Here is a 12272-nt window from a genome sequence, read left to right as displayed (position 1 = left end):
CTTCTATATATCTTGTATCTTAATAAGTCTAAGCTCATATTAAGTTTAAGATTTCTTCTTAAAAAAGTCATTTACTTGTTAATAATTTAACACATTCACATGGTGTAAAATTCAAAAGGTATTCAGTAAAAAGTTTTCCTAACATTTCCTGATTCCTAGATGCCCTTTTCTCATTTCCTGATCCCTACCTACCTAATACTGAAGTTAGCCACTATTATCAGATTTTTGTGTATCCTTCTAGGTATTTTATATATATATATACTCAGCAAACACACACACACACACGTTATCCTTTGCACACAGATGGGAGCGTATTATACACAATGTTTCGCAACTTGCTTTTCTTTCTCTTAACAGTAATATATCTTGGAGATAAGTGCTTATCAGTAGCTAAAGAGATTCTATATTCTTTTTTATGGCTGCTTAGTATTATACTATAAGACTATATCATAAGCACAATTTAATTTTGAGGCATTCACTTATCAAATATAAAACTGTCTAAAGAGAATTACTTATCTCTTCAGCTTGTGTTCCTCTTTTAACAGCAATTTAATTTGTCTTAATAAAATAATTTATTTGCAATTATACTTTTCCAAATACATAATAAAAAGTTGCAAAGCTTAAGACAAATTCAAGGAGGTCATAAATACAAGTTGCAGGAAATAAAGGAGCTCTGAAAATCAACTGTTACAAAAAGTATTAAATTAATTGATCATACCTGGCAAATGACAGACAGGATTATCTTCTCCATTTTTCTCCAAAATAAGATTAGTCAAGAAGCGCAATCCTACCGTACACTGAAGTAGGTGATGGATACTATCTATACAATTACTATGTAGGTCAATATATCTAAGTTTATGTTTAATTCCATGAAGGGGCATCAAACCTGCAACAGGAAAAAAAATGTTTTTGATGTCACAACAGTAATTTTTCTAACAGCTAACTAAAAATAATTTTTATATAGGTTGTATTTCAAGAGGCAAAGGAGTAGCATTAATAAGACCCTTCTGTAAACAGCTATATCTAATGAACAGGGTATCAGCAAAGTCAATTGTTGTTTTGAAGAAACAAAGGTTTGGCATCTCTTTGAGCCTTAGCCCAGGCGTACCTGGGCTGTTTAAACAAAACAAATGGGCCTCCCCAGGCCCATGTACTTTTATGAGAATAAGAATAAAGCGATGGCTTCAGGCTCTCAATCAACACATTATTTTTAATTAGGAGACATAAGCTAACACTCCAATTTCATTGGTTTGAGCATAAAATAAATATAAATAGCACCCATTTGATTTAGCTCCCTGGTAACATTTCTTGCATGAGATTATCTAGAGCATGGTAATGTTAGAAACTAGGTTTGTAGCAGAGGCTACTGGTTCCTGGCATATCTCCCTGGCCAGCCTGACTTCACTGCAGCTGTGGTGGACAGGGGCCATGCCTCAGAATTTTCTTTAAAATGGAGCTTGTTGAGCAAGAGTTTAGCTCAGAAATGTGAAGGAGTTAACACCTCCAGGAACCCCTCAACAAAAGGAGAATCATCCATGGCTGAATGCCCTAGCCTTCCTTCTTTTGGAAGGACCATTCTGAGATACACTCTACACTGTTCTGATGAAGGTCTTATTTTTCAATTTTGCCTAGTTTAGTACTCTCCATGTATAAATTCAACTTTACTCACCTTCCCCCCCCCTTCAATTTCTTCAACCTGACTGGAATACTCTTCTCTCCTCAATGATCTTTATCATATCTGGCTAACTTCTACTCATCTTTTTTACAGGGTTGCCTCTTATTTTCTTCATAGTCCTCATCACTAACTTCTGTTCATCTGTCACACCCTCAGAAAAGTCTTTGACCACTCACTACAGGATCAGATTTCCCGTCAAGCATTCTTATGAGTACTCAGCATTTCTTCTTAATTTACTACCACATTTCTAAGTTCCTGTTCCATGTTACTGGTTCTTTCTCTTATATTGCAACTTCATGTCCCTTTTACGTTTTGATTTTAAAGTGCCCCAGGGCGCATTCCTGGTCGCCCCCTCCTCTATTCATACACTCTTCAGAATCTCCTATAGTGTCACAGCAACAAACAGCACTGATGTGCCAAATCTACAACACCAACCCTGATGCCCTACCCCCAAATCGCAGGTCATACACATACACACACACATATCTAATAGGGCTCTCGAATTTAAGATAGGATCCTTCATTCTTACCCCTTCATCTCTAAACCTGTTCCTCCTCCAATCTTCCCCATGTCAGGAAATAGTACCATCAACCACCTGTTACTACAAAGATAACTCTTAATTATCTTTGATTCCTTTTCCCTTCATCTCCTCATCTCAATCCATCAGCAAGTTCTATGAACTCCACATGCAAAACATAATGTATTTACTCCTCTACATTGTTTCCATCCTAGTCCAAGTCTCCATCATCTCTCATCCAGACCATGGGAAGAGCTTCTTGCCACCTGACTTTCACCGTCCTACTGAAGTCCATTCTTCACCCACTCAGCAGCCAAAGTGATCCTTTAAACAGATGTATTGAGTCACTTACTTGTTTAAAGCCTTCCAATGGTTTCCTATTGTACTTAGAATAATATACAAACTTTTTACCCTGCTTACGATGCTGTACGTGATCTGACTTTTGACTGTTTTGTTATCTCTTTTCTTAGCACATTAATCCCTCATTTGCTATGCTCTAGCCACAGTAGCCTTCTTACTGCCTTTATCATGGCAAGCTTGATCATGCCTTAGTGTTTTTGTATGTTCTTAATCGTATGAACTGTCATTATTTACTTACTGAAGTGTTTCTGAACATATAAAATATTATCATTCTAAGAATTATCTATTAGAACTTATAGGTTTGCAGAAAATATATACAGTAGAGTTTGATGTGCTTTAACAAACATATACGGTTATGTAACCCCTACAATGGAGACACAGAACATTTTCATCACCCAAATCACTGTGTCCCTACGTAAATCAATCTTCTCTCCTCATCTTCAACCCCTGGTAACTAATGATCTCATTCTGCCCCTGTATCTTTGGTTTTGTCAGAATATCATATACATGGAATCATACAGCGTAATCCTTTGTGTCTGGCTCCTTTCACTTAGTATAATTGTTTTTAGATTTATCTATGTTGCCGCATATATAATTAGTTCATTCCTTTTTATTGCCAAGTAGTGTTCCATCCTGTGGATGTATCACAATTTGTTTATCCATTTACCAGGTGATAGACAAATGGGTGGTTTCTAGTTTTTGGAGATTATGAATAATCATATAAACATGATTATATTAAAAAGTAATATAATCATATTAACATTCATGTACAGGTCTTTGATTAGACATGTTTTCATTTTTCTTAGGTAAACAACTAGAAGTAGAAATGCATGATTATACGCTAAGTATTTGTTTAACATTATAAGAAACCTTCAAACTGTTTTCCAAAGTAGTTTTACCATTTTGAATTCTACCAGTGATGTATGCAAGCTCTAGTTGCTCCACAATCTCACCAGTGTTTTGTATTTTAAGTTTTTAAAAGTATATCTACTCTAGTAGGTATGAAGTGGATCTCATTATGATTTTAATTTGCATTTCCTTAATTACTAAGGATTCTAAACATTTTTTTAAATCATGGGCTCGTTTGCAACTTGGATATCCTCTTGGGGAAGGGTCTGCTCAAATCTTTTGCTTATTTTTTGGGGTGGTTTGACATGATCTCATTTATTTGTTTTACTTCCCCACTACAATGTAAGCCCTGTGATAATAACTTTATCTATTTGTTGTTGTTATTTTTTCATCACTATAGAAGTAAATGAATGCACTATATTATCCAAAATTAACATTTTTCAGTTAAGGAAATTGCATCCAAAGAACAATATACTTTGCTCAGCATCACACAGCAGAGACAGAACTACAGTTAATACTCAATTTTAATACTTCCACATTTTGGGGGAAAAAGGTTTTTAAAAATTAAAATACTGTTGCTACTTTGGTTAAGGGTAGGGACTAGGTCATTGTATTTTATTCTTTTGTGTACTAAATACCTGGCATAGGGTCGTATTTTTCTAGCAGGGGAGAAGAACAAACAAATGAATAAGACTGTTTCAAATACTGATAAGGATTATGAAGATAATTAGAGAAATTCTGCTAGTTCTGACAGATAATTTTAAGAATTATCATAAAACTCCGTTCATTTTATCAGTGTATCACTTTAATCAATTAAAAGATTAACAAGTTTTAACCTTCTTATATATGGTAAAGTCAAAAAGAAAATTAAAAAAAAATCCTGGGACTTCCCTGGTGGTCCAGTGGTAAAGAGTCCACCTTCCAATGCAGGGGACGCGGGTTTGATCCCTGGTCAGGGAACTAAGATCTCACATGCTGCAGGGCAACTAAGCCTGCGTGCCACAACTATTGAGCACCTCAACTAGAGAGCCTGCATGCCACAAACTGCAGAGCCTATGCGCTCTGGAACCCGCGTGCCACAACTATGGAGCCCACGTGCCACAGCTAGAGAAGAAAAACCTGCATGCCACAGGTAGAGAGAAGCCCACACACCACAATAAAAGATCCCGCATGCCTCAACTAAGACCTGACACAGCCAAAAAAATAAATTAAATAAATAATAATAAATCTTTGAAAGAAAAACCTTGATTGTTAATTTGCTATAGCCTTTGGAATGCTATATACCTACACTGTCCAATATGGTAGCACTAGCCACATGTGGCTTTTTAAATTTAAATAAAAATTTAATTAAAATTAAATAAAATTACAAATTCAGTTCCTCAGTGTACTAGCCACATTTCAAGTGCTCAAAGGCCATATCTGTCTACTGATTGCCATACCAGATAGCACAGATACAGGATATTTTCATCATTGTAAAAAGTTCTGCTGGAACTATCTCTCTCTACATAATAGTATATTAATTATCTAAGATTAAAACATTATTCTCCCAAAGTAGGTTCTTTCTAACCAAGTTTTTTCTGTTACTGATTACTCTGGTTTTTATTCCTAGTTTTTTATTCAGCTGTAGCTTTAGCACCAACAAAAAACAAATATGACTGAGAAACACCCTCTAGATAAGATTTTTGGTCAAAAACTGGATTATTCAGTTCTTCAACATGCACAGCTCAGTCTAACTCATTATACATGGCAAATACTCAGCATTATAGAAAACATAAGCATATCAACTTACCACTAAGATCATTTATGTGGTTATAAGATAAATTCAGTCTAGTCAGATTAGTTAGTGCTTTAAGTCCTAAAACAAAATAAAGCCATTATAAGATTCAAATAATCAATTAATTAGTTATATAGTATTACAATACTATTTCAGACTGCTCTGAAGCAAATCTACAGTCTGGTAACAGTGAAATCAATTCTGTTGGTATTTTACAAAATATATATTTTTTAAATTGATAACTTTTCTAGAAGAAAACTTTTTATGTAGAGTTTTAGGGTCAGTTTTGAAAAGTTTATGATAATACTTATCCCACTCTTTTGGGAAGAAGATGAAAAATGGACTTAAATCAACTCCCTTATGCAAAGTATTAGATGAAAATCACTTACAAACCTTCTATTCTTGTGATCAAATTGCAGGACAAGTTTAAAGTACGTAGTTTTGTCAGTGTGTTTAGCCCTTCAATTTGACTTATTTGATTAGATGACAGATCTAGATGTTGTAAATTCCAAATGTGATCAATGGCTTTGATCTTCGAGATGTTATTGCAATGAAGATTGATGGCACGAAGGGTTGAATCTAAAGATAACTCTGATATGCTACAAAGGAAAATATATATTTTCAAAAACAAGTAAAAAATGGATTTAAAAATCATGACCAAATAAATAAAATTAACCAAACAGCATGTAGATAGTAAGTATGTACTCTATTCATTCTATAATAAAATCCTTCCTACTTGTGGTAGCCTTGAAATGTCTCATAAGGTACACTGCTTCTTACAACTAACCAGTATTTTGGACCATTATCAAGAGAGGCAAGGGATACCGGGCATTTCTAGCTTTTATATGCAAACAAAGTCATCAGCACTGAGTGAAAGCAGTTATTTGTAAAGTCAGTTCCTGGAATCATAACACCCCAAGTTCAAATCTGCACTCTACCACTTTTGCTGTGTTACTTGAGTAAATGAATTAACCTCTCTAAACCTGTTTCCTCTGCCCATTTAATCCTCACAACAACTCCAAGCAGTAGGTATCTAAGGATGCCACGGTTTACAGAAATTAAATAACTTGTCCAAATTCTTGTAGCTATTACCAAATTGAGCCAGTATAAATACAGATCTGGCACTGGAGTTTACAATCTTATTCTCTTCACTGTCTATGTCTGTTTAACCCAGAATGTAGTTGATTTCAAAATAAACCATTAGTTATCGCTATTCGTAGTGCAACAGTCCCTGTCCTCCCTTGCTGAAATTTGGAAAGCATCTCCTCTAAATGCAACTCATCTCTTCATTCTGTCAATTACTGCTATTTTTAACTGGAACCTCTTCTGAAGATAGGAGTTCCAGGAATATAAACTACAGTGCACATAATTCAGAGATGCTTGAACTGGGACACACAATGTCATTGGCATCTGTTCTATAGCAGCTATAGTAAAGCTGTACGAAATCTAGTAGCAGGAAAATGAGAAGTTTACCAGTCAGGGAGTAAAGGGAAAACAAGGAATTCAAGTTTGCTTCCAAATTTGCATTAAGAATCTCAAATTTAAAATTAAAACATGAAAAGTATGAATAAGTCACAAGGTCATTCAACTTATCCTTTAGTCTTCAGTCTGAAGCACATAAGAACCCCTGGCAGAAAAGATAAAGCATTTCTAAATTTCAAACTGGCAATCTCTAAATGTGACTGTTTCAAATATTTTCCAATTATCTTGCTTCTGTCATTTACTGAGCTATTATTTAATACCAGACGTTATGCTATTAACACATGCTCTTAATGACAGCCATCTAGTTTCTGAAGCATTTCGGTTTCTGGAAATTAGTATTGTGCATATAATGTAGTATAGCCGAAAAAGCAGACAGTGAAATTAGATAGAAATGGTTTTGAATTCAAACTTAATCCACCAGCTGCACGATGTTGGGAAAGTTATAAAGATCCTCTGAATCTCAGATCTGTCCCTCGTAAAGTTACTACCTTGCAGAATTGTTGTGAGGATTTGTGATAATATATGTAACATGCACACATAAATGGCATTCAGTAAATGGCAGCTATTATTAAATATAAATATTCTTTTGAAAAACACCTTCCTGGGGCTTTCTGGCAAATTTTAGATCAGGATCCAGAACAAGCTGCTTTAAGTATCAGCAAGGTGTACAGAGAGGGCAGGCAACAAAGGAACAGTATGTGGAAAGGCACAGAGAAGCCTACTATGGAACTGCCCGCTTGTAGCTTAGTGTGGCTAATCACAGGGTGTAACCGGAGAAAGGGTAAGAGGTAAGACTGAAAAGGCAGCGAGGGACCAATCAGCAACGCAGAACCAAGAGCCTAGTATCGTGAACAAATTTGGGCTGCATGAAAGAGGAAAGCAGTGAACTAAATATGTTAGGTTTAGTATTTTCAAGAAGTATAACAGTATATGTATCACAGGGCTCTGCAAAGTAATTGGACCAGGAGCTAAGACAATCAAGGCAAAACCAATGAAGAGCAGCAAACTCTTGCTTTACGGCTGCCAGAGATACTACTTTGCCACTTTCTGTCACAGAGAAAGAGCAAAGGATAGGACAGAACCCGCGAAGACCAACAATTATAGGGCAAGCAAAGAAATAGTTGCCAGCAAAGAAAGGAGAACCAGCGAAGAAGGGAGGATGGTCAAACGCCGGCAGGGAACCAGGACGTGGGGCAGTTTCCAGGGTGCTCATTAGTCCCTGGAGGAAAGGAAAGGGGGCTCATTGGATTTGTATCTGGCACTTCAGCAGCGCAGTTGTGGCGGAGAACGGCGGGCGATAGCCAGACGCCTTCGTGTGCGGTCTCGGTAAAGCTGCCCCGCGCCTCCGCTCCACCGAGGCCGCCCGCCGCCCTCGGCCCCTGCCGTGCGGTCTCCGGTAAAGCTGCCCTTTACCTCCGCAGGCCTTTGTCCATGAAGCACAGATCCCCGCAGCGGCTCTCGCCGTCCTCATTCTCGACTTCCGGCTCCACCGGCGCCTCCATGGCACCGGCGACGGCGAGATGGGTCTTAACCGGCGCCCAGCGGCGGGTCTGAAAGGCCGGAACACGCCTCCGGGGTGCGCGGAAGTCCGGCCCTAGGGGGCGGGCCGACTTCCTCCAACCGACAGCCGGCACTTTCCCGCCCCGACGGTGTCGCAAAGCCAGAAGCCTGAGCTTCCCCAACGAGGCCTTCCCTCCCTTTTACGGTATCTACGGCGCGACTCCTGAGACTTGCCGTAAAGCGAAACATTTTGCCTGGCCTGTGGTGGTTGGGCAAGGAATGCGTCTTTCCTTTGTGGCTCTTCTGTATGATTTTTGCATTGTAGGCGACTGACTTCTGAAGGCGATTTCACAGCAGTTTGTTTTTACAGACCTGTAGTCTTACAGACCTATAAGTTGTTCCCCCAGGTTATTGCGTCTACTGGATGCCTTACTTGTGCCAGGCACCTCCCTATGCAGTGAGGAATAAGATGAAGGCCATTCTCGTTCCTGGAAGCATTCATAGTTCAGTGGAGGAAACAGAATTGCTGTGCATCAGGGCCAGTGCTAGGAATAGCACAGAAGCATTTAAGCCAACTGTATATTCCTGTGGGTAGTGGGAATGTTTTATAAAAGGAAGTCATCCATAGATGACTGAACAGAGTCTTGCTAGCTCACAGTGTGTTCTGGACAGAATGGCATTCCAGGTAGGAAAACAATACCCAAATAAGGTCCAAGAACCCTCCTGGTTACATTGCTTTCTGGGTCAAGGGAATATTTTTAAATGGAGACAAAATATTTATCTCAACCCTGGACCAGTCACTATCCTAAACTAAAATCTTCCGTGGTTCCTCACTAGTGACGGAAGAAATTTTCACATACTGAGGCATGGGGAAGTCATTCTGGCTTATAGATGATTTGGCTTTATGCTAACTGGAACAGCCTACCTTACGTCAAACATGCATTGTACATCTGCTTTAACCATTAAAGGAAAGAATGCATTTAAAAATCAAAATGGATTAACTGATTCAGATTCAAAATGGAGCTGAGCGGCCTTGTAGATGTGGTTTCAAACACATTCCTGCATCTTCCAGAACTTGAATTTTCTGAACTGTATCAAACTCAAGGACACCACCAGCTGTTTTCAAAACAATATCTGCTAGCAGCTGCCAGCTGCAACATTATGATCTCAAAGTCTCCCCTTGTAACTATGCAACCATTTCAGACCTCAACCTAACCTTGCTTAACAAACACCCTTACTTCTTACCAGCTCCAAGCCCAATTCTTGACAATTTATATAATTTTTCTGTTTTTTGCTTTCCCCATTTTGTTGCCCAGCAGAACATAATGCAAGTACTTATTGAATCTGGGTCCCCTGGGCTATAGTTCTTAGTTTGGCTGGAATAAAACTCTTTCCTATTTATATTATAGATCATTTATTGATTATTTGTGTCAACATTGGCCGTCAAATAAAAGCCTAACCTTCTAATGTTGAAGATATATCCAGACTTAACTGTCATTAGTCTCCTGTTGTTCAGCTGTACCTAATATATTCTAAAACTTGTAGCCACAATTCACTATTTCCTATAGCTACATGCTTTACCATGTGTCTGCAGCTCCTTTTTTTTTTTTTTTTTTTTTTTTTTTTTTTTGCGGTATGAGGGCCTCTCACTGTTGTGGCCTCTCCCGTTGCGGAGCACAGGCTCCGGACGCGAAGGCTCAGCGGCCATGGCTCATGGGCCCAGCCGCTCCGCGGTATGTGGGATCCTCCCAGACTGGGGCACAGACCCGCGTCCCCTGCATCGGCAGGCGGACTCTCAACCACTGCACCACCAGGGAAGCCCTGCAGCTCCTTTTAACAAGAGGTGGAGGTATAAACTCTTCACTGGATCCTTGATTCTGGGCTTACATGTTAGTTTTTGTTTTGGTCAATAGAATTCATTGGAATTCTAGTGCTAGTCCCAAGACATCTAGTGCTAGGCCTCAGGACATCTTGCAGGCTTCTGCTCCCTCTCTTGGAAGACTGCCTGAGCTGCCATTTGAGCAAGCTACATGTAGCAGAAACAAGTCACCCCAGCTAAGGACACACAGATGCATGCGTGAGCCTGGAAGCAGCTAGCTGAACCAGTGCAAATTGCCAAATAACAGAAGTAGGAGCTAAATAAAGGGTTTTGTTTTGTTCTGGAAGAGATAGGATTAGATGACAGATAAGTCACTAATACGATAACTGAATATCAATTAAAATAGAGATTTTTTTCAATGAGGATAAGTATTATAGTCTAACCTAAAACAAACAACTGACATAAGAAACAAGTCATTCTGCAATGATATTAAATGTACTGGATATTTCCTCCAAAATTATGTAATTAATTATAAATTAAATTAATTCATCAAGATATTTATTATAGTTAGTAGAGTTTAAAAATTGTAGATTGTATCTGGGTTACCTCAGCACTTAAAGGTTGATTGTTTTTTCAGAATGATAATTTGATGAATTTGTATTTCTAGTATTTGCCTGTTAAAATCACAAGTGCTTAGAAACCTGCAATTTTGCTTCTAATTCTTCATCTGCAAAACAAAAATTATTAAAGTAGTTTCTATAGGAGATATCAGTTCTAAAATTCAAAAAACCTATCATTAATAGGTTGTAATTATAAATAATTGTAACTGTAAATAATCTGTAATCAACTCTTTTCAATAACTATATTCTGCAGTTTTATTTTATATTTTTAAATTGTACTTCAATCTGCCTTGGACTTGCTTTACATGATATCTATGATGTATTCATGGGTGCAAAATGGGCAATATATCTGGAATCAATCTTACCAGTGTGACATCAAGTATGAGATAGGCAGTCAGGCTGGGGCTGGTGAGATAGCATTGCAGCATCATTTGGCTTTTTAACCATCTAAAAATATATAAGCTTTTTTCAAAATAAAACCCAAAGCTTTAAAAATTTTATGATGACTTGATACATTCAGATCCCAGTGCAGAACATCAGGTCAATGGCATGGGAGCACAAGATCAGTCCCCTTTGTGATTTGTGGCCTTGAAAAAATTTGCATCACTCATGAATTCTAGTTACTTGGTTGTATGTACCACCCCCTCCAAACACTGGGTAGAACATGCCAGAATGTCCTGGCCTTTCATGGCACTGCCAGTGGGGCTGGTTTTGTCATAGTTTGCTGGGGCAGCTAAGAACAAAGGAAAAGGGATGAGAGCCTTGCTGTGCACCCAGGCACAGCTCTGCTAGGTTGGGAGAAGGCCAGGGCTTGAGGCTTCTCCACAGGAAAGCAGGGAGAGCAGTGGAACTGCCTTCCATCCTGGCCCCTAGTTAGTATATCAGTTGGACACCAGAGGGAGTATAAGACTATGGGCTCCTGCAGAAAGAGAACTAAAAACTAGAAAAACACTAGGAAAAATATACAAAACAGAGTTGGTTTTTCAAAAAGATAAAATGGAGAAACTGTTAGACTAACAGAAAAAAAGAGGGAAGCCTCATTAAGCTAAAAAAGATGCCCTACATTAGTTGATTAAGAAAGCATAATTATCTTAATGAAGCAAGGGTCATTTAGTAGATTCAATATTCTTTCATAATTTAAATCTTAGCAAGTGAAGGGTAGACGATGGTGCTGTAACTAAACAGCATTTTCTAAACACCTACAGCAAACATCATACTTAATATGAAACATTAGAAGTATTCTCATTAAAGTCATGAACAAATCAAGGATTCCTGCTCTATTTTAAAAGTGAACTAGAACCAATGCTGTAAGAAAGTAAAATATCTTTTAATAATTTAAAAAGAAGAGATTAAACTGTTTTTATTTGCATAAGATATAATTTTATTCATAGATTCTCTTGAATTTTCTAAATCAACAAAAATTTTAAACTGTGGAATTAGCAGGAAGTATGCAAAATTTTGTGTAAGAAACTGAAGTTTATCAAAAAGTTTAATCAAGAGAAACCTTTAATCATTATTATAAAGATGTCAATTTTCCCCAAATACACTTCAAATAAAATTCCATCACGAGAATCCCCACTGAATCTTTTATAGAACTTGACAAAATTATTCTCAAATGTATATGGTTTCAAAAATTAATTTTGAAAATGAAAAAGATTTTATATTTGAAATGACTA

General features: G+C 37.7%; 1 protein-coding gene across 6 annotated transcripts in view; it reads right to left on the bottom strand.

The window, feature by feature from the left end:
• The window catches only part of LRRCC1 (leucine rich repeat and coiled-coil centrosomal protein 1), a 34445-nt gene extending 26227 nt beyond the window's left edge, over window positions 1–8218 (bottom strand). For 2 of the 6 annotated variants that reach the window (XM_060128166.1, XM_060128167.1), the window contains exons 1-4: window positions 8071–8218; window positions 5569–5774; window positions 5191–5256; window positions 719–886 (exon numbers count right to left, since the gene is read on the bottom strand). In XM_060128166.1, the coding sequence (XP_059984149.1) occupies window positions 719–886; window positions 5191–5256; window positions 5569–5774; window positions 8071–8159 (529 nt within the window). In that variant the 5' untranslated portion in view covers window positions 8160–8218. Of the gene's footprint in view, window positions 1–718; window positions 887–2383; window positions 2517–5190; window positions 5257–5568; window positions 5775–8070 lie in introns of those variants that run through there. The other 4 variants (XM_060128171.1, XM_060128170.1, XM_060128168.1 and 1 more) reach the window with 4 other exon arrangements.
• Window positions 8219–12272: the final 4054 nt, after the last annotated feature.

The sequence above is a fragment of the Lagenorhynchus albirostris genome, chromosome 17 (assembly GCF_949774975.1).
Source record: "Lagenorhynchus albirostris chromosome 17, mLagAlb1.1, whole genome shotgun sequence".
NCBI lineage: Eukaryota > Metazoa > Chordata > Mammalia > Artiodactyla > Delphinidae > Lagenorhynchus > Lagenorhynchus albirostris.
This window is presented reverse-complemented; position numbering and strand designations above follow the sequence as displayed.